This window comes from Mytilus californianus, unplaced genomic scaffold (assembly GCF_021869535.1).
Source record: "Mytilus californianus isolate M0D057914Y unplaced genomic scaffold, xbMytCali1.0.p SCAF_6, whole genome shotgun sequence".
Taxonomy (NCBI): Eukaryota; Metazoa; Mollusca; class Bivalvia; order Mytilida; family Mytilidae; genus Mytilus; species Mytilus californianus.
Window position 1 is genome coordinate 15,270,341 of NW_026262712.1, and position 27,617 is coordinate 15,297,957.

Sequence of the window (27,617 nt, forward strand, 5' to 3'; positions counted from 1 at the left end):
TATACTTATCCTATTACTTATAATAAGAGAGAATTTAACATTACAAAAAATCTTAACTTTTTTTTCAAGTAGTCACTGAACCATGAAAATGAGGTCAAGGACATTGGACATGTGACTGACGGAAACTTCGTAACATGAGGCATCCATATACAAAGTATGAAGCATCCAGATCTTCCACCCTCTAAAATATAAAGCTTTTAAGAAGTTAGCTAACGCCGCCGCCGCCTCACTATCCCTATGTCGAGCTTTCTGCGACAAAAGTCGCAGGCTCGACAAAAATTGAATCATAATTTCCTGTCGATATGAACAGCTACCTTTTATGTCCTTATCATCTGAAAAGGTTTCATGAAATTCTGTTGTGTGGTTTGAGAGGAGTTGCGATGACCAAAGGTTGCAGTAGTATATTTGGCAAATAAGTTCAAAGGGGCGTAACTCCTGGAAAAAAAATTGATTCGTAATTTCCTGTAGATATCCACATCTACGTTGTATGTCCTTATTATCTGAAAAGGTTTCATGAAATTCTGTTGTGTGGTTTGAGAGGAGTTGCGATGACAAAAGGTTGCAGTAGTACATTAAAGTAAATAAGTTCAAAGGGGCGTAACTCCTAGAAAACAAATTGAATCGTAATTTCCTGTCGATATGCACAACTACATAGTATGTCCTTATTATTTAAAAAGGTTTCGTGAAATTCTGTTGTGTGGTTTGAGAGGAGTTGCGATGACAAGAAATAGGACTGACGGACTGATGGACTGACGGACTGACAGACGGACAGACGGGTCAAAAACATTATACCCTCCGCAACTCGTTGCGTGGGGTATAATAAAGAATTTGAATAATAAATACTTTAAGGTTTATTGGGAGAAACAGAAAGAAATAAAGAAGATAAACACAGACTTACTTTTCCTGTTTCAAATTTGTTCATGTTGTCAGCTGATTCTTTGAGGGGTCTTTCTCCAGAATCATGTTTTTCACCATACAAGTTGATAAAAACATTAGCATCAGTTCCTGCCCCACTTGTTTTACCAGTGTAAACTTTAACTGTGTACTCAACCTCTGTAAAGGAGATTAATGATTGATCCTTTACAATAAAACATTAGTTTCTCACCTATATATAAGCTCAGGGCAGTTGAATTTTTATATATACTAATATTTGTCGATAGTCATAATGGGTGGTTAAATTGAGATGTTGATGACACTGAATTTATTTTACTAAAAATTTTATCAGGGGAAGTTTTGTAAGCAAAATAAAAGCTTTTTTAAATTCTTTAACAATTTCTTCAAGCAGAACATACCCTCTAAACCATGAAGGGGTTTTCCCTGCTCATCAGTTGGTAATAACTCTCTCTCGATAGCTTTGTCATCTTCTGACGTATCAAACCATCTGTCAACGAAGAACCAATAATCTTCAGTTTCTTCTCCGTCATAAACATCAACAACATCCTCTTCTTCAATCTTTTTCAAGCTCGGTTTTCTACTTTTTCGTGATGTGCTTCTGCGTCTTCGTGGAGTGCTTGAGGAGCTTGAATCTGATTCTGAATCATCATGAACTTCAGCTAGAATTTCTTTCCGTCTTTCCTGTTCTGTTGGACCCTTCTTTTTTCGTCTTTTCTTAGTTCCAGCTCTTGGTCTTCTTCTTATAAGTACCTGACATAAAAATAAGAAGGTTGGTATGACTTGCTTCAGGAATCTCAGATTATAATAAATACAAACAAGCTTTTGGATTTCAAAACCTGACAATTCTTGTATCAGGATATTATAATAATTGTATGTTTTTTTTACACAAATGCAGATTTTATTCTGTTTTTTTTTTAATTTGATCTTTTTTCTTTTTTGCAATAATTTTATACTTTGTTTACAAAAACACAGATTCTATTTCATTTTATTTGAATATTTTTAATTTAATTCTTTCTTGTTTACATTTGCAATACCTCAGTTATAAACTGCATACATTTGCCTTTTTTGTAATACACATGAACACATGTTACGTCCTATTGCATGAGTTGTTTTAATTTCCACTTGATAATAACTGTGTTTATAATTATTGCTGACCTGTGTTTAATGGAATATTCATATTGTTTGGAAAGGACCTTTGTATATTGTGATAAAATGTGTCCTATTCCTTTTCATTGACCAATACAATATGTTAAATGAAATATAGATTTCATCAGTAAAAAGTGATTGACCTAGTCTGGAGAATATTTCAATCTTCAAGAAAAGGGTACTTCCAAGAGTTGAGGATATTATGTATTGACTTAAACTTTTGAGAACTGCATTTTTCTTTTGTCAAGAACAAATTCAGTACTATCCAAAACAAATATAACAAAATTAATTTAAATGTCTACACTTCTTGTCCTATATAATGACCCTCACCTTATGTAAATGCCAACCAGATGCCAATTTCTTGGCATCATGTCCTATTCTGATCTTTGAAATCTGACCAACATCTAATGCTTCAATCTGTAAAAAACATAAATTTTCAAAAGATTACATTTCTAATACAGTGATACATGGATATATACAGTACAGTGATACATGTATATCAACTAGAGATAATTTAGAGGAGCTCCTAAAATACTGGAGATATATTTATGTTCATTTAGATTTAATTCAAACTGGAACATAAAAATGTCACTCAACGGTGTTGTAATACATACTGTAAACCAACCTAATTTAATGGATATATTTTTCACGCCTAATCCTTTCAATTTGTAACAATTTAGTCACTGTGACCTACATTTTACACTTTAGCAACCTTGGTTAATATCAGCATTTGTTCCATTTCTCAGAAGTCCATTGAGATATGTAACTATGTCAGTAAAACAAACCTTGAATATATCTTTCTGTCCCCTTTCAAAGTTATCACTCCTGTTGCGTAGTTGTGTTTTTTCTGTCTTTCCATCCACACCATACAGCTGAAGGAAGACATTAGCATCTGTTCCTGCTCCACGTTTGTCTGTTGTCCAGATTGTAACCTCGTATGGTATTCCTGCAAAAATTAATATAATGGTATAAAACAGTATTTCAAAACCATATATTTATTAAAGGATGGATTTAAATTGTTGACATTCCATATGCCATAAAATATTCCGACACTTAATTGGATTATCCAGAGCTCATTTAGCAAGGTTCTTTTTTCATAAAAAAAATCCAGATATACAACCATGTTCATAAATTAAAAAAAATTTGATACAGGCCTACACGTTACTTTATGTATTGGAAATTGAATATTTGGTTAAAGATTTTAAATCAGTGTGAAACATACAGAAATATTTTTGCACAAGTTTATATTATCCTTGATTAAAGGACAGATGTTCTGAAACCAATATCTAATTTTTCTGCCATTGAAGGAAATAATACTTTTCAATTAATACATTATGGCTCTACGGGCATCCCACTTCTCTCAACTCAAATTTAACCAAAGGCATTCATGGCTATATCATGACATCCAGTTTTGATTGGTGGAGGAAGCCCTAGTGCCCAGACAAAACCTACAACCTTTGGTAGGAAAACTGGCAATCATATTTAATTAAGTAAGATGGGAGTCAAACGAACCTGCCACGTGTGAGGTTCAACCTGACTACCTCCGTGTTGACAGTCTAGTGATTCTGTAGATGAATTACTCTACAACTAGGCCACCAAGAACCCCCAGAAATTTCATGTCCATCTAGGTACTTTAAAGAAATTTTTTCCGCTTCGTGCCCACTTCCACTATTGACAGGCGGAAATGACAAAATCCACATACTGCAATATATTTGAGCACCTTTCATGACAGGTGCAACATGAGGAGAAGGACCTGCTTACCCTTTCTGTAGCACCTGAGATCATTCCCAGTTTTTGGTGGGGTTTGTGTTGCTGAGACTTTAGTTTTCTATGTTGTGTTTTGTATACTGTTGTTTGTCTCTTTGTCTTTTTTTTCGTTTTTTACCTTGGCTGTGTGTTTGTTTTCGACTTATGAGTTTGATTATTCTAATGGTATCTTTTACCTATCTTTCAGAAAACATGTGATGTCACAGACCAAAAGTGATTATTTTGCAAACATCAGTATGTCAGCCAGCCCAAATTAATGATTGAATATTTGCACAGACAATCCATATAATAACAGCTAACTGCTGAGAATTATAAAGGACAAGGAGGACATCATTAAGTAGCTCCCCTTACTCCCATATCCAAGTTTTACTTTCCTTGACTACCGTTTCAATTCCCCTTACTCCCATATCCAAGTTTTACTTTCCTTGACTACCGTTTCAATTCCCCTTACTCCCATATCCAAGTTTTACTTTCCTTGACTACCGTTTCAATTCCTCTTACTCCCATATCCAAGTTTTACTTTCCTTGACTACCGTTTCAATTCCTATTACTCCCATATCCAAGTTTTACTTTCCTTGACTAATGTTTCAATTCCCCTTACTCCCATATCCAAGTTTTACTTTCCTTGACTAATGTTTCAATTCCCCTTACTCCCATATCCAAGTTTTACTTTCCTTGACTACCGTTTCAATTCCTCTTACTCCCATATCCAAGTTTTACTTTCCTTCACTACCAATCTTTCGCATAAATCATGATTCAGACTTCCAAATGCTCTCATTTCCAAGATTACATCTCCAGTATTTTTTTTTTTACAAAAATCTTTAGAAAAAAATTACTAATGAATCTTGCGTAATCCAATGTAATTTGCAATCAATATTAGATATAAGATTTTTGATAAAAGAGCATAAAGTTCTTGTTTCCAAAACTTCAAATTCAATTACCATAATTCTATCTTTTCCCTTTTTTTTTTATTTCGGATATATTGATATTATACTAAATGACAGCTTATCAAATAGTAAAACTTTTAAATACTAACTTATTATCGTGAATATAAAAACATCACGACAAAGTGAGCTCAAATAATACCACACTGTAATCATTCCAACTTATGTTATTTTCTTGTGAAATTATATTGTAAATAAAACATAAAGGGAAGTAACTCCCTTACAATAGGTTGTTACAAACACAAGGTTAAGCACATATAAAGGGATTAATCAACAACATTGACAATTTCTTACAAAAACTGAACTTATAAAATTTTAAGAATCTTATCATGAATTCACAAATTTGTAATCATAACTTTACAAAAACTGATCAAGATAAAATGATACTTTAAGAAATATTGAAAGTTTTATTCCAAAAAGATTTCAACAATAGACATTTGAAGCTGGTCTTGATATACAACTAGATTATTCTGTTCTTAAACATTTAAAATATTTAACATATACCCGGTAATGTTTATAAGCTTTAAAATGCCAGACTTGATTGAGATTAAAAAATATAAACCAAAAAAGCAAAAATTAACTTTCTATGAAATGAAAAATACAACTTAGCCAGAAATTACAAAAAAATCTGAGCTATTAACACATACAGCACAAAACACAAATTAGTATCTTACCAATTCTGCCTGCTCCTATGGTTAAATACAATATGATATTTTATATTTGTTAGTGTAATACTAACAATATTTCAATTTTGGTCAAAAGTATGTGGTACATATCAACAATCCATTCAGTCCTTGCATGTTTTCATTATTTGTTCATATTATCAGAATGGGACAATTTTCAGAATTTCAGATGTAACTTGTACACCTATTTATAGAACTAATTAGACAGTCAATTTTTCTAACCATTCAGAGGTCATATCCTATATATTTGGATTTTTTTTTGTAAATTCTGAGCTGTTAACAAATATAGCACATAACACAAATTAGTATCTTAGCATTTTTCCCTGCTCCTATTATTAAAAACATTACAAAATTTAAAATGTGTTGATGTTATACTAACAATATATCAATTTTGGTCAAAAGTACAACAACTGGGTTTTATTCTGATCTTTTCTAACTTTTCAGATATCATATCCTACATATTGGGAGACTTTATTGTAACTCTGATCTTTTCTAACTATTCAGATATCATATCCTACATATTGGGAGACTTTATTGTAACTCTGATCTTTCATAACTATTCAGATATCATATCCTACATATTGGGAGACTTTATTGTAACTCTGATTTTTACTAACTATTCTGATATCATATCCTACATATTGGGAGACTTTATTGTAACTCTGATCTTTTTTAACTATTCAGATATCATATCCTACATATTGGGAGACTTTATTGTAACTCTGATCTTTTTTAACTATTCAGATATCATATCCTACATATTGGGAGACTTTATTGTAACTCTGATTTTTACTAACTATTCAGATATCATATCCTACATATTGGGAGACTTTATTGTAACTCTGATTTCATTTTATTTACGTTAGGCATTATTAAAAAATTTACCAACAAAACCATTTCAGCCTCCATTCATATGCATTGTGCAAATCCTGCCAATTATATTTCAATTCATTCAGCTTATGAAAATGTAATTTTTTAAATACTTTCGATATTTCAAATTTTCTTATTCCAAGGATGTGGTTGATTTCTGCAAACTTTGCTATAAGAAAGATAAACTTATCACCTCAAATAAATACATTACAGAGAGTAATACACAAAAAGAAAATTTTCATTTGACAACAAAACATATTTGCCTCTGATGATTTGTATGAATTAGAAAGCAATTGGACAATTGTGCAAGCAATCAGTCATTCAACAAAATTGTGTCACAATATATATCGTGCAAAACCCTCATCACAGTCACACAAATTCGTCTAAACTGTCTAGTTAAAACCTACGTTTTTCTCTATCCTCTTTGAATGATGGTTCAATCTCAATTTCTGATAATTTATCCTCACTGTCTTTTCCGAGCCACCTATGACAAGCAAACAAGTACTGTTCACCTCTTGATGGGATATCTATTCGTACCTCATCCAGTAACCAGCTTGCAAAAGGTTTAGAATCATCATGTCCAATCCTGATTTTCTTTATCTGAAAAAAAGATCGATTGCTGAGGTTAAACTCTAAGTTTGGTAGTGAATTTTATTAATGAAAAAACACTCTGTGTTTTCACAGATGAAAATTTCAATGCTTTTTGATATACAGAGTATCATGAAACAACTCTGTTTCACTTCGCAAATTAATCTATTTATAGTTATTGCTATAACTGATGGCAAAGCATCATAAATAATTTGAAATTCAACAAATCATGCAAGTGAAGAAAAAGAATAGAAAATAATTGAAAACTGTTATATATATTAAAACATGGGTGCCATCAAACTGTTCAGTTCAGAGTTAGGATGCTACCTTTGTTTTATGTTATTTGGTACTTCTAAAATTTGTCTTAGCCACTGTATCTTGTTTTAGTTGGAATGTCCTTTGAAGACACACACAATGGCTAAGCTGTCTTATTAAGTTACCTGTTACAGCCGTACAGTTTTTACAGTAAACCTATGAATCACATTTAAGGTATTGCATTTTATTAGCAATTCATGGATGACCAACAAACTGGTGTCTTTTGTTTGTGTTGTTGGGTTGTTGTGTCATTGACACATTAGCCACATCTCCATTTATTCATTTGATATAGTACCTTGCCAATATCTGAGGCCTCCAGTTTAAAGTGGTCAGTTCTTCCTCTCTCAAACTTATTACTTGTATTTTCAGTAGTGCGGAGTTTAAGCTCTCCAGTGTCGTTTTTAGAACCAAATATTTTGACATGGACGTTAGCATCAGTTCCTGCTCCACTAACGTCTCCTGTCTTCACATAAACATTGTATGTCGTTGCTGTAAATAAAGATATCAACATTGTATGTTGTTGCCGTACACAAACACATAAACATTGTATGTCGTTGCTGTAAATAAAGATATCAACATTGTATGTTGTTGCCGTACACAAACACATAAACATTGTATGTCGTTGCTGTAAATAAAGATAGCAATATTGTATGTTGTTGCCGTACACAAACACATAAACATTGAATGTCGTTGCAGTAAACAAGATATATTTTTATTTACTGTACACTGTAACCAGAATAGGAATCAGAATATTGATCAATTAAAATTCTAATGAAGAATCTATCTTAAGGCTACTGTTGTATGATTTAATATTGTTTTTTTTTTTTTTTTTAATTTATTACTCTAAGCAAAGTTTCATAATCCTGAGAAAATACACGTTGACAAATTAAAGCTATCTGAAGATATCTATAGGCAAAGTATAAAGTTTAAAATATTTAAGGAACACCAGTTTTAATGTTTTCAAAACACCCACTAACAAAACACAAATTCAACAACTGCAGAAAAAAAATATTAGAAATATTGAAATGTTTGTTTTAATATTTGAATTTTCTTACTACTTAACAACTGGACACCAGTTGCTGTTATTTCTCTGACAATTTGACCATCATCTTCATCTGCATCTAACCATCTGAAATATAAAAAACATATCTAAGTTCTATACTTCATACATACTCAAGAATTACTTCATTGAAACGGTTCAATTTTACCCAACTGGAGAAGAGTAAATAAGTTGTAAAATAGAACAAAATAAAATGACTACTCATGTTTTAAATCTATTAATTTGAATGTTATTTGACAGTTGTTTACTTGATTTTTGCAGCTAATATTTCATACATAGTCTGGATGAAACTTAAATAGATAAATAATCTGCAGTCAGACATTAATTAGTTATGATGGTATGATACTAAAGCCCTAACGGGAAGGATTGTGCCTGATATTCATATGATGAAGACATAATCTTTCAATCAGTTTAATTGAAGTCTGGAGCTGGCATGTCAGTTAACTGCTAGTAGTCTGTTGTTATTTATGTATTATTGTCATTTTGTTTATTTTCTTTGGTTACATCTTCTGACATCAGACTCGGACTTCTCTTGAACTGAATTTTAATGTGCGTATTGTTATGCGTTTACTTTTCTACATTGGCTAGAGGTATAGGGGGAGGGTTGAGATCTCATAAACATGTTTAACCCCGCCGCATTTTTGCGCCTGTCCCAAGTCAGGAGCCTCTAGCCTTTGTTAGTCTTGTATTATTTTTAATTTTAGTTTCTTGTGTACAATTTGGAGTTTAGTATGGCATTCATTATCACTGAACTAGTATATATATTTGTTTAGGGGCCAGCTGAAGGACGCCTCCGGGTGCGGGAATTTCTCGCTGCATTGAAGACCTGTTGGTGGCCTTCTGCTGTTGTCTGTTCTGTGGTCGGTTTGTTGTCTCTTTGACACATTCCCCATTTCCATTCTCAATTTTATTAATAATTGTAATCTATTGGGAAGTATTTCCATATCATTTGATTGATGGATTTTTGGTATTTTAAAGCCATTTTCGGCACTGTATTGTATTGGCTATTTCGTGGCCGTCAGTTTTATTGGTATTGCGGAGCAAGCTGGAGTGCTCGCAGAGAATCATGACCTTTGGTAGAAAAACTGACAATCCTTGTCAATCAAGATTGATCAAGTTGAATACACATGCCACATGCAGGGTTTCCACATAAAATTCATGAAAGGAAAATATGCCTTTGTATAAAGATAAAGAATATCTTACCTTTCACATGTAAACGTTGTGTCATATTTGCTATTGCCTTCCTGTTTGACAATGACCTTGTCCAAGAACCAACCAGATCCAGGGTTTTTGGCATCGTGACCAATCACAATTTTCTTTAGGCCCATCAAAGTCACAGCCTCAACTTTAAATACATCTTTCTGCAAAACATAATTTTGATAAATAAATATGCTATGCAAAATAACTTTTTGAGTACGTCAAGAGAAGCTTGAAATCTTGATGGTTTATGTAACAAGCAATATTTGATGAATAAAATTATTATGTTGTTAAAAAAGAAAAAAAAACAACTTTTCTGTCTGTCAATGTTATTACACAATGTATCTATAAACTACCAATCTACAAATTTAAATATTAGTATCACTATAAGAATTGTGATTATTCAACTACTTTCTAACAAATTAAGTTTGAATTCTAATAGAAGGAGACATAATAAGTTTTCAACATTAAGATATTTATAACAAAAACATGTGATCTTTTTCGAGAGTAACAATGGAAGATAACCAAAGAAATTTCATTTATTTAAATATAATTTCAAATGTGATAAAGTTATAAATTCCTGTTTTTAAATTATATTAATCTGACCAATAAAAAACACAGTCTCTTCTGTTGTGAATATATAGACTATACTAGCAAGGGAGAAAATTCATCAATATCTATCAAGAATTATAAAGGTAAATTGTAAATGGCAAAATTGCCAAAAAAAACATGCTTTTTCCTGGAAATAAAGCACATATCAAGGATTAAGAAGTAAGCATTCTAGCAAGTCAAATGACTCAAAAGCAAATCTAACATATAACATTATTTTTTTATCATGAGACTTCAACAATTCAAGAGATACTAAAGCAAATCTAGCATGAACTACTAAATATCTAACCCTAAAAAGTATACAAAAAATGTCTTCATAAAATTTCATTTTTTCCACAATTTAAGTTGATTGTCATACAAATACTGTAAATTCAGAAATATATGCATGCATCTTTTATTGTGATTGCTTGAACACTGGCAAAAATGTAAAATCTAATTTAAATGTGATTGCAAAATTTTAGAAAGGAAAATCACAGATGTTATTGTAAATGTGATTTTTTAATATTGAGAACCTGATACAGTCACATTTTTAGCATTAAGAATCACATTAATTTCTGAATTTACAGCAAGACACCTCAGAATCCCTTCCCTGCACTAAAAATATAACATGGGATTAAGAATGGGAATAAGAATGGCAATTGATTATGTTATTTAAACAATTTAAGTCTTTCTTTGATTTAGTCTTGACCATGCCAAAGTCTAAGGTTAGTTCCTTAGGTCAATCAAAAAAAAAATTAAAAAAAAAAATGGATCATTACAAAAGACTTAAAATGTTTTATTATAGATAGGTAAGCTTAAGTGAATAGGATTCAATATGAATTTATTTACACCTAAACTGACAAAAAATGTTATTGGAAACAGGGTCAATATGATTTTTTTATATTTTTTTAATCAAACAAATAATATCAGAATCAACAGACTGTCATGAGAAAGGATTCAAATCTATAGAATCATGTATCTTTAATCATAAAGTAATCATCATTATAAATAGCAATGCTCTCAAAAAAACATTTTAGCAAAGACCTAGATAAATATAAGATAACAATCTAAAACTAAACATAAATACAATACTGAAAAAAAAAATTTCCAGGTTAATCTCCTAATTTCGACACTTGTGCTCTTCATCATTTTAACATTAGTAATTTCCATGCTATCAAAAATTACTAACTATAGTATTCTTTCAAATATTAAATCACCTAAAAGGCAATCCTGCATAAAAATTTACAAACCTACATTACACATAATCTAACATCTACTATCATGCATATTTTTTATTAATAAATAACAAGGACCTCTACCATGACATTTCAAACAAGCTCTATTGCACACATATATATATATATCTTAGGAGTATTATAAAAAAAAAAGCTTGTCACATACGAGGATTTTATTTATATAATGTGATTTGTGAATCTCAGTTTGAGCTGTAATAATCGAAATGATTTAAACAAAAAATTCAACTTTACCAAATAATTGTTTCATCTTTATAAATTTCAAACTTAAAATTATATGATTTAGTGAACAACATATTTAGGTTACATGCATGCAAGCTTTCTATGAGCCCATTCATCCAAGGGAGACAACCATTCATACAGGGGAGGTAACAATCTACCACCAAATTGAAAAAAAATAATAATGTGATTACACTGGATGTTTCAAAACATGCTCCAACCTTCTCTGGTGGCTGTGTGGGAATGGCAAAATATAAATGTAGCAAAGATTATATCTTTCAGATAATCAATTGTAAGTCTATGTCATATAAAAATTGTATTCATTGCGGCATTTATGCAAAAAAATAAATCAATCCATTTATTTATTTTCCTATATAATTTGTTTTTCCTATACATTATAAAAAAGATCTTATTTTCCCTGGTGAAAGGCCATCTTAGAAATCAAAACTTTATTTGATAAATTCATATCAATGGATGCGAAACTTTGAAAAAAGGCAGTCATTTCATACTATTTAAAATTAAATACAAATGTTCAGTATCTCTTAAAAGCATTCTAATTTTTATAAAATAACTTAATAATGATAAATTATAATATTTTGTTTATATCATAATAAAGAAAAAATATTAATCGAGTATAAGTTTTATGTTATAAAATTCCCGACTAGAAAATGAAAATGCCAACAGGTTTTTTTTTTTTGGCAAAAGTGAGCTTTATATTTCTTTTATTCATATAAATATACCTTTATTAAATTCCTAAGACTGTACAACACTTGAAGCAAATTCCAATATCCTCATTTTTTATTTTTTCTACTACAATATTCAACATCACAGCAAATCTTATAACTTAAAAGTCTTATAACTCTGGAATTCTTTCAACAAATGAAAGATGGAGTCAAATTTTACCTTCTCATTGAATATGAATTTTTTTAAATGATGTCAAACTCAAATTTATGGTACAATATTAGATATATTTCTTTTTTGTCATGAATCAAGTCCCACAAATTTGAAACAATATTGAAAGTAAGAACAAGTGTAAATATGGTAAGGGATTATCCAATGCATTTTTGTTTTAAAGGTGGGTCATTCCATGTTTGAAGCAAGTAGAATTAATAAAATACAATTGAAGTACATATTAATATTTTTGTTAAAAGTAATTTGTTCCCCATTTCTTATGGTCTCTTGTGCAAATGTTGTTTTATAAACATCTACAAAGACACTAATTGTCATTTTATTTTTACTACACTATTCAACACCACAGCAAATCCTAGCCCAATGTAATTTTTCTACCATGTCTAGACAAGAAAATAATTGATTTCCATACCTGTCCTTTTTCAAATTTATTGATATTTGAGGACACTGGATTATGTAGCCATCTTTGTCCTGTATCACCAAGTTCGCCAAATATGTTGATGAAGACATTGGCATCTGTACCAGCATACTTTACACTTCCTGTGTAGATCTCAACCATATAAAACACCACTGAAAACAGAATAACAGTTAAAAAGAAAATGTTCTGGCATCTGTTTTATATAACTAAGTTTATTTTTTGCTGCATTACAGAATGACGGAATTGATGGACAATGGTAAAACTATATGGCCCCAACCATAAGTGGTCAGGGTCGGGGCCATATAAAGAAATATATAATTTAACTCCTCAGAACATGATTTTTTCTTTTGATTTCTTAAGCATTTTGTCATGTTGGTGCCTTTTATAGCTTACTAAACGGTATGGTTTTTGCTCATGGTTGAAGGCCGTATGTTGAACTATAATTGTTTACAGTCTTGCCCTTTGGTCTCTGGTGGATAGTTCTCACATATGGAATTAAACACATCTCCTTATTTATATTATCAATTTGTACAATTTACTGTATTTTTGAATCGGGATCACAGAAATATTCTGACTGAAGTAGAATTTTGAATCAAGCATGTTGGAGACAATGTGAATCAACTGTATTTGATTATCCAAACTTTATGGTCTCAAGTGTGCCTAATAAAGACAATTACTGAATCTTGTGTTATGAAATTGGTGTCATTCGTTTGTGTTGGAATTTAAAATTAATTGATCTTAAACATGTCTAACAGTCAGCCAACAAAAGCTTGTTTTTCAATTATTATACACCAACATTTGAATATTTAAATTCTATGTGAAAAGGGAGATAACTCATGGTTTTTAGTAATTCAGATATAAATCACTCTTGGTGGTATTGATTGACAGTAAAACAGAGTGAGTGCTGGTGATTGAAGGTGATAATGCTCTGATTTACAACCTTTCATAGAATATACCGAATTCAGGCTTGTATGGTCTACGGTTTTATTCTCCAAAATTAAAGCTGCCAGGCAGGGTGTGGATTATAGAGTACCAGAAGCAAGAAAAAAGAGAAAAACTCAATTTCGCGAGGTTTGTTTACGTTCCGCCATCTTTGTTATTGAAATTGTAGAGGGCGCTCTTATCATTTCAAAACAAATATTTTACCTAACACATATTACTTTGCAATTTTAATTCAAAATCCATTATAAAGTGATTAATTTCAAAATTAAATGCTTCTTTACAAACTTCTCGTTTCTTTTCACAGCATTGCATATCATTGTAAACCAGAAACTGCTTGTAATATACGGAACAAAAATGTGTATAAGTCAGCCGGGAACCAGCTTATGCATATCGATGTATAAACTCCAAAATGTAATCGATTATTCGTTCCGTTTTGGTGATTTATACTGATGCATGTGTTTTGTTTTAGCTTGAGATCCTTCGAACATTAATATGATGGATATGTTTAACAATATTTTACTAAAGGATGGTACTGTTTTACTTTCAAAGTCCCATTCTAGTGTTATTTATTAAGTACTGATTTCCTGCACACTATCACCGTATTTGTTTTCAATTTACACATGCTATTCTTACTTCCGGTTACAACTTTCTCAATTGTTTTTTTGTGATTTTGACTTATTTTAACACTCTTGAAGTGTTCTAGAATCATTTACAAGCATCTATAACTTCTTCTTGATGATGGAAAACGGGTTTTTCTCGTTTTCCACTGAATTCTCGTGGCGAGAAGGGGGGTGTGGACTATGTAACAGTGCAAACTATACAAGTCCTATTACGGTACAACTAGATCAGAGGAAATCACTTCAAATCACCAGCATTTCCTGTGAAAAATTTCAGCGTTTTTTTTCCGTCTAGATCACCTTGTGTCTACTTTTAGCATTCAATTGAGAATTCAAAAATAATTGTGATGTTTTTATTATCAACACAGAATGTGTTTTGAAAAAATCAAAAAAATCTTGTTCTTTAAATAGCATTAACTGTTTGCAGCATTTCCTTTTTAATTCGCAACAACTAATCTTTCATTCATGTCCATTGTTAAAAAATTGAAGTAAAATATTCACGCAAAAATTTCTGAATTTACAGTAATCTACATTTTGACCTTACATGGAAGTGGCTTATCTATGTTTGGTCCTGTAGCTGGACATTCTCTCACAACTTCATGGTCATCCTCATCGTCTGCCAACCAACGACCACAATTGTAATTATAACGCTCTTTAGTAAGCATCTCCTCCATCTCAACCTGTAATAGTACAAAGATGACAGTTAATTGAAATCAAGGTCATTTTAATGTGAATCAAGGTCATTTGAATGTGAATCAAGGTCATTTTAATGTGAATCAAGATAATTTTAATGTGAATTAAGGTAATTTTAATATAAATCAATGTCATTTAAATGTAAATTAAGGTCATTTTAATGTGAATCAACTTCTTACAATTTGAGGTCAATGTCAGAAAAATATCAACTATCTTTAAGAGGCTTAGAAACTGTTGAAGAACAAGGTTTACCAAGCTCTTAACTTTTTTGTGCCGAACATTTTTCTGACATTGACCAAATATAGTTTTTATACTATAGCCAAAGATGGCGACAATAATAGTGATAAAAATGTTAACACAAAAATAAAATATATTTTCCATCCCTAAACGAACCCCAAATTATGAGGAAAAGCATTGTGCCAGAAATCGCCATTGTAAGAAACATCATTTTTTTACTATATTTGGCAGATAAAGACAACAGGCAGTGTTCTAGCTGCAGTATAAATCAGCTTCATTTCTCTATAATAATTCATTATTAAAGCATGACATTGTTATCAATAAAACATTTTTTCTTTGTATTGAAAACAATAACTTTAGGATGCAAAAGAGTTGACAAAAGTGAAAAATTAACCTTGGTAAAATAAAATTCTTAATAAAATAAATTGTTCTAAATATCAAATTACACAATGCTTTTGTTTAAATTCCCAATTCAAATTCCTCAGAAATGAAAAACCTTAATTATAATGTCAAGAAAAAGGTCTGGCTGCCTTTCCTTCTTTAGAAACTACTTTAAATATACAACAAGTTACAGTGGTTGTCAGTTGTTCATGTGGTTCATAAGTGTTTCTCGTTTTTTACATAGATTAAACCGTTGGTTTTCCTGTTTGAATTGTTTAACACTAGTCTTTCTGGGGCCCTTTATAGCTCGCTGTTCGCTGTGAGCCAAGGCTCCAAGTTGAAGGCCGTACTTTGACCTATAATTGTTTACTTTTTACACAATGTGACTTGGATGGAGAGTTGTCTCATTGGCGCTCATACCACATCTTCTTATTTATATATAAAACTATATTCTATACCTTATCCAAATGCCATCCAGAGAACATGCCAGATTTATCATGCCAGACTCTTATCTTGTATGGTTTTCCAATGTCTGTAAAGTTCCTTTTGAAGTAATCAACTTTCCCTTGTTCAAAGTTATCTGTTTTGTTTTCCAACAAAATTTCATCAGATTTTCCTTTTTCACCATATACACAGATGTACACATTTGCATCGGTTCCGGCTAATTTCAGGTCACTAGTGTAAATCCAAATATTCCAAGGCATTTCTAAAATAAAAACAATATATTTATTTTTGAAAGGTCTTTAACAATAAACTTTATAACCGAATATGACTTATCATGTTGCTTAGTCTTTAGTTTTCTCTATAGTGTTATATAACTGTTGTTCTGTTGTTTGTCTTTTTGTCAATTTTTTTTTGTGCCAATTATCGTTGGTTTCTGATTTTTGATTTTTCCTTTGTTATCTTATGCCTTTTTTTTCTGCCCATGAGAATAGAAACATCTAGCAGATAATTCAGAACTGCAACTATAACAAACTGCAGTGAGTTGTGAGCTTTACAATGATATATCATTATTGGTAGAATAGTACTAATATGAAAATCCACATACAATTAAAATATCTGACTTACTACCAAATGATTTTTAAAACAAGTGACTATTATAGTTTCCTTCATAAAGTTTCCATTAAAACCCACTTTAAATGTAACCCCCTTCACCCTCCAATAAAAAAAAATCAAAATTATAACTCAAAGATGTATTAGCAAAGCTGACTTAACTTCTATCTTGTGACTTTTTGAAAAAATAAAAAATAATCTTATGAAATGGCCAAATTCTTTTAAGTTTAACAAAAAACCCACAATATTTTTCATACTAACTTTTCTCTCTCTGTTTCCGTACAGCTTTCTGTTCAAAAAGTGTCCTCTGTATCAACCCATCTTCCTGATCTGTAGCCAGCCATTTGTTACAAAGAAACACTTGTTCTAATCCCGTAGCATAACATAACACGACAATTTTGTCCACAAACCAGCCAGCAGCCACTCCCTTATTGTCGTGGCCGATTTCTATTTTTGTCAACGGACTTAACAATGTAGCCACATCAATATCAAATATATCAGTTTTGTTTCTCTCAAAGCTGCCACCATCCAGCCATATTTTACCACTGTTTTTCTCCTTGCTTTCTTTCCCAGCATGCAATATAATGAAAACACGAGCATCAGTTCCTGCATTTCTCTCATCACCAGTAGACACAGTAATTCTATAAGGAATACCTATATAATATACAATTAATATAGTTAACTAGGATCTGAAAAGATGTTTTCTTGCCTTTTTGTGTTGCTGGTTTGCTGTTTCATTGATGTTTAACCCACATTTTCTTTTGTTAGTACCAAATTATAGTGTGGGAAGTTTTATCCCTTTGCAAAAATGCTTTTTATGTGGTACATCCTCTTCAAGTTCTGCAAGTTTGAGACACATCAAAATGAAAGTGACTTAATTTTCGTTGATTCTAACACTTTTAAAAGAATCAGAATTATAAATTTTCAAATTTCTTTCAATAGTAAATACAAAGATAAATTTTCATTCATTTAAAGACAAGACCACAAGTAAACATTGTTTGACAAGGGAAGCAATTCTTTGACAATAACCTACCTGGGGCAGATGTGGTTGCTCCCTTTCCCACCAACAGATCTCTTGATATCTGTCCATCATCTTCATCAGTGGCAAACCAACGGTTACATGGAAACTCATACACAATATTGTTCTGACAGTCATCTACAATCACCTATTAATAGAAAATAAAATTTGTTAATAGTTTTAAGTTCAAGATTACTTTTCGTCTACATGGATAATGAAAAAATATCAAACAATTGTAATCAAGTTCTGGCAAAAATAAAGCCTGATACATCATTGTTTTTTAACAATATTTCAGGCATCTATTTTCCCAAGTTGGAGAGCCATCAAACCATTAATCCAAACCTTTATTTTGTGTTATTATATAATGTGCTAAAATTTTGGACTGGATGCCTAAAACAATTGTTTTACCATATTGTCTACAGGCTAAAGACCCTTCATGTATCCACATAATTTTGTCATCAATTGAAAATGTGACCATACATCATAATGAATGCATCTTACAACAATCTTCCAGGACTGTTCAGATAAAATCAAACCTGAATGCAAATGAATAGGTCATGGTGACCTACTTTTGCCACATGATACTTCTTATACATTTTGTATGTTGAGTGACTCACCAGGTGGGTCAAATGTCTTTTCTTTTTGGGTAAGAATGTAGTATAATTAAGAAATAATTATTTTCATCTTTTTTATATGCTAACTTTCTATGCTTGTTCCTTCAAATCTGGAAGGAGACCCTGTCCAAAAGCCACCCTTTTCTTTAATATCATCCTCCCCAATGAGATAATTATAAGAAACATAAATTAATAAATCATTTGATTTGATTTGATTTTTGGTGTTTTAACGCCACTTTTAAGCACCGCTTTTGGGCTATTTCGTGGCGCCAGTTTTTATTGGTGGAGGAAGCCTGAGTGCCCGGAGAAAACCACTGACCTTCGATAGGAAAACTGACAATCCTAGTCAATTAAGATTGGAGTCAAGTGCACCCGCACAAGCGGGGTTCGAACTCACAACCTCAGTGTTGACTGGCTAGTGATTGCAGTAGTAACTACTTAGACCACTCTGCCAACGAGGCCCCACATGCTCAATGTTATAAATAATATATACGACAGATTACATGTATTGTAGAAAAGATAAGAATGTTAATTTAAAATATTATTTTATTATTATTATATATCAACTATCAAATGATTTATTTTTCTTACATAAAACCAACTACTAATACAAAACTGATGATTTCATTGAAATGAAATTTTGTTTCACATGATTGACATAATTTGCCTTCAATCATGTTAATTTCGTCTTCTTTGTAGTGAATATCATACATATTATCTATCAAATTTTGTATAACAAAGTTATTCATACAAAATTTCCCCGCAGTACAATTAGACTTTGATTATCTCCTTCTCAGAACCTCTTGAAGGTTAACAGGTAGACTTGCTTTTTTCCAATTTAGATTTTTTAAGTATAAATTTAAAATTTTACAAGCTCCATGTAATAAATTGGTATACTGACAGATAATATGTATTGTAGAAAAGATAAGAATGTCTAATCCATTTTCCTCTGAGCAAATAAAACATAACAAGACACAGCTTTTATAAAAACATAAAAACAGAAATATTTGGGTGTCAAATTATTATATTTTCTCATCTGAAAACAGTTTATTTTCACAGCTACAATAAAAGAAATATCACAGAAAACTGACCCTTCCCAAAATAAACAACATGCTTGTCTAATGATCGGGAAGATAAACATTTGAACATATCATTAGTTGATACAATAAGATAAGACTGGTCTAAAGACTTCATTGGACACCCTTGTATTCTGATAAACCCTCCCAGGTTCACTGCCATTCAATTAACTACTAATTAGTGCAGCCCACTCAACAATAATTGTTAATAATTTGAAAAATTACTTCCTATAGTGAAAACTAGATTTTGTAGAAGTTTGGTCAATGTTTCTTGTAACTGACATTCTTATGTTTATAGATTGGTCTTTTGGCATTAAATATTAAAATGTTCTATTTTATAGAATTTCAATTTAATCATAAAATAAATGTACATGTTTAAGAATTTCAATTTAATCATAAAATAAATGTACATGTTTAAGAATTTCACTTAACTTCTTAATGACATAAAGAAAGAACATTTGAAAAAAAGTAAATAATAGAAAACCTTTTCACTGTATTGATGTATTGATGAGACTTTAACGTAAATATATTTCACTATAGGAGATGACTCTAAACAAAATCTTTAAAAACAAATTCCTGCAAAGTCATGGAAATTAAAAAAAAAAAACACATGATAACTAGATGTATTAAATAAAGTATTCAAACCTCTCTAAAAAAATATTTTATTTTTAGAAAGTACATCTGTTTTCATTTAAAAAAAAACTGAAAGTGCCACTTTTTAAGGATTATAAACAATACAATTAAAACACACCATTAACCTCGTATTGTATTCCTTTTTTCCTACTCTTGGAAAGGTGACAAAGCTATTAGCTTGAGAGAAGATCATAGGGAGCACCTCCCCATGTCTTAATAGCTTCTGGCAATAGATTACACACTGTAGACAAAGACTTCCCTCTAATATAAACATGTGTAAACAAGATCTTAACTTGATGAAAACCAAATCATATAGGTATAAGTGATGACAGGATTTCAGTAGAACATTTAAAGATAGCTGATAATCGGAAGTGAAATGAACAAGCAGAAATGAACATTAAGTTGAAATCTACACTCCTGTTTAGATGACAGTGATATGAAACAATTCTCAGAACTTTATTATAAGAGATATGTAGTCTAATCTAATTGAAAGTTGGTTTCTTGATGAATTATGTAATGTTTGTAATTGAGCAATCTTGTGACTGAGGAAGAAATTAATGAAAATTTTCTGGAGATATAAATAGAGATTACAAGTATGACCAGCTATTATTCCTGAAGGATTTTTTACTTAACAGCTACATTTCTAAACTTATACAATTGTTATATTAAGAACAAAATGGAATTAGAAGTTTTTTCATGCAATGGAATTTATAAAATTATTTTCCTGATGTCATGGATTATATTTGTGAATGGAGCACCTCAGTTAGAGACAAATGTCCAGGAGTCGTGTGTTCTAAGTTTAACTATTCCTAAGGACAGCATAAAAAGTAGTTGTAATATGAATGATCAAGTTGTACGAAAGATGCATTCCATGGAATCTCAGTTTAATCATTTTCGGACTAAACTAGGTGCTTTGGAGATTCGACTACCAGAAATTGTGTTAAATTCAAATCGTTATGGAGACAAAGTTGAACAGCTTGAGTTAGTTATTGCTAAAGAGTCAACCTATTATAAACACATGGACGAGAGAATAAAAGCTTTAGAGGAAAGGGTGGTCAAGGACAGGGAAAGCAATTCTGAAAAACACATTACTGAACCAGACACCCTACTTGACCCAATACGACCTTTAGTTATGGCTGAACTTCAACAAATGAAGGAAGACTTGAGGAGAGATCTAACTGAGGAAATAAGAAAAGAAAAAGAAAAAGAAGAACAAATTTCCAAAGAAACACTTATTTCTTCTATCAAACCTATGCTTTTGGCCGAGATGCAGTATGTTAAGGAAGAAATACTTAAAAGTATGAAAAACATGATGTCAATCAAAATTTTGGATCAAACCGAGGAAATTGGTTCCTCAGATGAAATTGAAAATCACATTGTTGAAGATGTAGTACAACCTGAAAATCACCTTAATATGGTGTCTGACCAAAGTGTTACTAAAGATGATGAGCCTTTACTTAAGGATATGGCTCGGACCTTGCACAACCTTGATGAGGGCAATGTTACCATTTTATCTAATAAAAAAGATATCGAACAGTTGGAAAATCTTACCAAAGATATTGAATTTGTTGCTAAAACCAATGATAACTTTTCTGAGAAGTCAGAAATTCTGACAGAAACCTTACAGAAAACTATTGAAATTTTACAAAATGTTGCAAAAAACAATTTGGCAAAAGACCTTGATGAAAAAATTGACAAATTGAGTACTGAAATGGAAATCAAACTGAAATCTATTACCAATAAATGCAATGAAATATGTTTGGCCAAAGAGGTCAGATCAAGTGAGTTGGAGGACAGAATTGATGAAATATCACAAAACTTTACAGTACAAAATGAGAAAGTTGAAGAATATGTCAAAAAGTTGAACTTATCTGATGATTTACGTAAGATAAACACATCACTATCCAATGCTAAACTTGAAATGCAATCAATGGACAGACGAATTGACAGTTATACAAATGATATATACCTGGATACTAAAATTCAAACCAAAGTGGAAACTATTAAATCCAGTTTACAGTTATCTCTCATGGGTATTCAGTCAAACCTTGCTTCATATGAAAACAAACTGTCACATCTAGAAAGACAGAATAACCTATCCTCGACATTACTCAATCACTTCAAGAAAACACTGATACATAATCATAATCAAACTGATGTCAACTTTGAAAACGTCAAATCTGAAATAACAGAAATAGAGAATCGTCTAAAGGAAGAAATGACGCAGAAAATAAACACGGAAAATTTGGAGTCTCGGCTAGAAGGACTTGAGACAGAATTCATGTTCTTTAAAAGCAGAGTGACCACCTTGCAGAAAAATTCAACAATTGGTGACAATAAACTTGATATCAAACTTGCTGAACTTAACTCAAAAACACAGAGCATTGATTGGCAGCTTACTTCACTACATGATCATGCACAGCGAATTCTGGAAATTGAACGAAATCAAACTTTGATGAAAAATAACTATGACCTTATGCGAGAGGTGATGAAACTTATTCACTTGGAGCAAAAACTCAGACACAATCGTTGGATTGAGTTTAATTTCACTCACCATTCATTGAAAAATGCTTGCCACAAAAAACAATATGTGAAACGCAATCCAATATCCAAGAATGGACTTGGAGCTTATGTTGGAGTCCAACTGTGCACACCAACAAGATACAAATTATTTTTGGGAAATTCCCTGGATGAAGAATTTCTGGACATTGGTGACCAATATGGCCATGGACAGGATCATTGCCAATTCATTGGAGGAGAATCTGAGAATGGTGTGACCGTTGATACAGAATTCCCATCAGCTATGGGAATGAAAGGTAAATAAACCATTTTTGTGGTGTTGGTTTGCTGTCTCAATGACATTTACCTCCAACTCTTTTTATTCATATTTTAAGCAATGGAAATAACAGTCATACATTTTCATTAGCTTATTAGTACTGGGTACAACTTAATTTTTAAAGTATTTTCTTAAATATGTATTTATATTTATCATGTCCATATTTTTCATTCATTTCTTTTTTATCATATCTATATCTGTTCTGCTTTGAATGTGTTTCTAAACTCTTTTTCTTGGTCGTTTTGTTTAATGACATTTTCCATGGAAAAAATACTTCCTTTTTTTTTTATTTTCATTTCATTAGAACAATCCATCTCCTTTTCTGGTTTTTAATCATTGCTAGAATTTAGATCAAGCTCTTATAACTGCTAATCTAGACTTGATACATGTCCCTTCCTAGTTCCCTTTTGTCAATTTTACCCCTTTAACAATTTTACTGCTATAACAAAGAGATTGCCATTATCTCCAAGGGCAATCAGTATACTGGGGCATTCAGTATCATGGCAGATTTCAGTAAACATATAAATTAGTAAGAAAGAAATAAAAGAAAGAGAATTGTAGAAAGTCTACTACTAATCCCTTACTTATTAATTTTCAATTCTCCCAAAACCACAACACAGAGATTGATAATTTTTGCACCTAAGAAATAAAGACCTTGACAGAAAACAGAACCAGGTCTTGTTATTAATTTATAATATGTAAAACATAGATAAACATAGATATAACAGTAATTAGGGAACATATTAAATCTCTTCGCCTGCTCTCTGTGGTTGACCTTGGATTGACCTTAATGCATGTAATCAGTGTTGCTATCAAATTCTATAATATGATATTACTTAAGTACCTATCAGCTCCCAATAGGTTCTTCATGGCAGATAAATAGAATCAATTATTAGATATTATCAAGAATTTCTGTGGCATATAACAACCTTGCACATGTTGTCATAATTAAAATACTTAACCTTGGATGTTTTTTTTTAATTTTTCATGCTTTAATATATGTTTTTTTTTCAAAGGAAGATTCACTTAACATGAAGTGTTTGATATTTTAGGTCCATAATAATACATGTTTTCAATATTTAGTTCTTTCTACCTGTACATTTCAATTAATTTACTTTTTTACATAGAATTCAAATCAGGTAAGATTGTTTACCCTTTAAAAAACAAGTTTAGAAAGGTAGTTTATTTTTTTACTTAGACAGTCACATTTTCCCAATGTTTCCCTTTCTTAACCATTTATATTCTTAATGAATTTTTCCACTATTTTGGGTGTGAGGTACTAATATAAATAGTAAGATTTAACAGTAAGAACTCAGGAGTAACATGAGTATCTATAATACAAGATGTTCCAAAGGTAAGGGTTGAAATTACCAATATTGCGTAAAAGTTGTTTTTCATCTGTTTCTTACATTATACTGTATGTTATCAGTAGTCCTGACATACAATTTAACAAAAACATACATAGATCTCAATACATGTATTTCAAAAGAAAAAGAGAGAGATGCTAATACATTTTGCATGGTCCCTTAAATTGCACTTCGTTCAGTCACAAAATTATTTTGCATGAATAAGCACTATTACTTTTAGTCAGAGGAAGATAAAATGAAAACAACTTCTTTTCATGACGCCTTGATATGGATCTAACCAAGTCAACCTCATAAAGGTCAACCTCATAAAGGTTAACCTCATTAAGGTTATGAATTGTGAGAAGAGGTATTATCAGAGTTTTCTACATCGATCCTGGAATTGAAATGTTGGTATAGACACAAGAAGGAGCAACACAACTTATCATTCTACTAAACTAACAAATAATATTGAAACCAGGAAGTAATATACAACTGTTAATCAATGTATTACAAAAGAGATTCTAACCTTATAATATACAATACAGGAATTATGATCTTTATACTGACTTTACAAGATGAACAATCAAATACTTTATACTTCACAAACTTTCTGGTGATGGAAAACAATGATACTACATATAATTATATAATTGATAAATTGTCTCTAAAACTGAAACTTGTCTAAGGTTCTATACTTTTCATCTGCTGTTTGTCCAAGTGTCCTCAAAAAGTGAATTTTTAAAAAAATGTATGCAGTTGTATTTTTGACTGACTGTTTAATGGCTACTTAATAAAAAGTGAATTTTGATAAAAAGTATATTTTCAACATATGAGAACCATGTACCGTTTGTGCTAAGCCATTTAGATAAACAGAAAGCATCATATAATAAAGGATTATTTTCATCACTGGATATTCTTGCTAAGTATTTCAGTGATTGTATTTGAATAAAAACATCTATGGGATACTGGGCTAGTTCTGCTGGCAGCTTAATAAAAAGTATGCTGATGCATTTTTGATTGACTGTTTAATGGCTGCTTAATAAAAAGTGAATTTTCATAAAAAGTATGCCGAGTTTAATGGCTGCTTAATAAAAAGTGTGAATTTTCATAAAAAGTATGCTGAGTTTAATGGCTGCTTAATAAAAAGTGAATTTTCATAAAAAGTATGCAGATGCATTTTTGATTGACAGTTTAATGACTGCTTAATAAAAAGTGAATTTTTATAAAAAGTATGCAGAGTTTAATGGCTGCTTAATAAAAAGTGAATTTTCATAAAAAAGTATGCAGATGCATTTTTGACTGACTGTTTAATGGCTGCTTAATAAAAAGTGAATTTTCATAAAAAGTATGCTGAGTTTAATGGCTGCTTAATAAAAAGTGAATTTTCATAAAAAGTATGCTGAGTTTAATGGCTGCTTAATAAAAAGTGAATTTTCATAAAAAGTATGCTGAGTTTAATGGCTGCTTAATAAAAAGTGAATTTTCATAAAAAGTATGCTGAGTTTAATGGCTGCTTAATAAAAAGTATGCAGATACATTTTTGATTGACTGTTTAATGACTGCTTAATAAAAAAATAATTTTCATAAAAAGTATGCAGATGCATTTTTGATTGTCTGTTTAATGGCTGCTTAATAAAAAAATAATTTTCATAAAAAGTATGCAGATGCATTTTTGATTGTCTGTTTAATGGCTGCTTAATGTATTGCAGCAATTCAGATCCATTTACAATTAAAAATTAGAAATATAAATCAAATAAGCAAACCTGAATTTATTTTTTAATCAAAAGCTTAATAAAACAAAAGTCACCAGCTGAGAAAGAAAATCATTTTTGAAATGTACTGCAGATAGTTTTATGGTATGAAATTGGATAATTATTTAAGACTTTAAAAATTTGTAAGGTACTAGTATATAACAATTTTTGTTCTGATGAAAGATCAGTTTGGTTAACGACAACAAGACATTTACTTTTACAACTATCTTTTTTCAGCATTCATGAGAAGACAATGGGACGAGAAGCCACATTTAGGATTCCTTTCCTTCATGACACCGACACCGAGCTGGTATGAATGTGGTATGTCTTTACCATAGTAGTGTGTATCTGTAGGATTTGGACAAAAATTCCAGAGATCAAAACTTTTGGAAAGTGCTTAAATACAGTGAAACATGTCAAGTGAACAAAGTTTGATGGAATAAAACTATGTGACTTTATGGAATTGTGTAAAACACGATAATTACATTCTGAGTGCTAAAGTTTACGACAAATTATAAAACACTGGCTGTACTTTTATCATTATTTGACTTTGAATGAAATAATATTGAAAATGAGTTAAATGTTGTACTTTATACTTATTGTATCTTTTTGTGAAGAGGGAGGGGCATGAAACTTCAATCTGTTTTATCCTATGGAAAATGTTAATAGCAATATATATTACATTACATATCAAATTTGTCATTTACTGAATATTGGGGTTTTAGAAAATCAAAAAAACTGTTAAAATTTATTCACATAATCACAAGAACAAATGATGACAACTTCTTGGTCACATTAATCCAATTTTTTTATTTCATTATAAGTTTATGTATATATTGCTGCAATTTGGCCCAAACATCTGGGGTCAACCTAGCTCGAATTTCAGTTACACATTATTTAAGGTTTAGTATATATGCAAGGACACCAATGACCGAATTGTTTCATCTGATTTAATAAAATACAATAATCGTTGGGTATGTTTGGTGTGAGGTAGAAGATAACAGAATAAATTGGTCAAACTGTCATGCAATGTTAGGGGTCTACAAATTGCACAATTCAATTAGGAATAATTTTAAGATAAGAAAAATTTAACTGGTAATAAATGTCTGCTTTCAGTGCATTGTAATTTCTTGAAAATATAAATAGTTCAATGCACTTTACTGAAATGTTACATCTGTTTCAATGTTGATGGATAAAGGAAAGATGAATGATGAACTACCAGTGATGATGGATAAAGAAAGGATTATTTGTAAATAAGATTGATAGTCTGACAACACTGCTTGTATGCTACCTGTTTTGTTTTATAAAAGATATAAATTGTTATATTATAATTAGAATTGATGTATATAATTATAAAACAATCTTTTTTAAATTGATATTTTGTTTCACTTCCTGGTGTTGGCATTTAATTCTACTGTCTGTTACAGCCCACACTTTATATATATATCTACACAAAAAAGTGCAAAACAATTAATCTTTAGAATCATCATTCTGAACTGATTGTCACTGAACCATATTTCATCTTCAAAATTTTCAAAGAGCAAACCTAGCTATCAAGAATTTTTATTT

General features: G+C 30.9%; 2 protein-coding genes across 2 annotated transcripts in view; one reads left to right on the forward strand and one right to left on the reverse strand.

The window, feature by feature from the left end:
* Window positions 1-27,617, reverse strand: part of LOC127706893 (lipoxygenase homology domain-containing protein 1-like) — a 73,905-nt gene that overhangs the window by 24,732 nt on the left and 21,556 nt on the right. The window contains exons 12-25 of the mRNA XM_052211618.1: window positions 17,808-17,940; window positions 17,036-17,428; window positions 16,180-16,427; window positions 14,955-15,090; window positions 12,846-13,003; window positions 9,471-9,628; window positions 8,263-8,336; window positions 7,503-7,696; window positions 6,712-6,904; window positions 5,426-5,440; window positions 2,826-2,986; window positions 2,371-2,457; window positions 1,293-1,644; window positions 899-1,053 (exon numbers count right to left, since the gene is read on the reverse strand). Coding sequence (XP_052067578.1) covers window positions 899-1,053; window positions 1,293-1,644; window positions 2,371-2,457; window positions 2,826-2,986; window positions 5,426-5,440; window positions 6,712-6,904; window positions 7,503-7,696; window positions 8,263-8,336; window positions 9,471-9,628; window positions 12,846-13,003; window positions 14,955-15,090; window positions 16,180-16,427; window positions 17,036-17,428; window positions 17,808-17,940 — 2,457 coding nt within the window. The remainder of the gene's footprint in view (window positions 1-898; window positions 1,054-1,292; window positions 1,645-2,370; window positions 2,458-2,825; window positions 2,987-5,425; window positions 5,441-6,711; window positions 6,905-7,502; window positions 7,697-8,262; window positions 8,337-9,470; window positions 9,629-12,845; window positions 13,004-14,954; window positions 15,091-16,179; window positions 16,428-17,035; window positions 17,429-17,807; window positions 17,941-27,617) is intronic.
* LOC127706894 (paramyosin-like) lies at window positions 20,352-27,424 on the forward strand. Its single transcript, XM_052211619.1, has 2 exons — window positions 20,352-22,931; window positions 26,286-27,424. The coding sequence occupies exons 1-2, from the start codon at window positions 20,792-20,794 to the stop codon at window positions 26,384-26,386; spliced, it is 2,241 nt and encodes a 746-aa protein (XP_052067579.1). The 5' UTR covers window positions 20,352-20,791; the 3' UTR covers window positions 26,387-27,424.

Bases quoted from the DNA above. Each gene is read 5' to 3' on its own strand.
- LOC127706894 (XM_052211619.1), top strand. From the start codon at position 20,792: ATGGAATTAGAAGTTTTTTCATGCAATGGAATTTATAAAATTATTTTC. The intron at 22,932-26,285 runs GTAAATAAACCA...ATCTTTTTTCAG, and splicing joins ATCAGCTATGGGAATGAAAG to CATTCATGAGAAGACAATGG.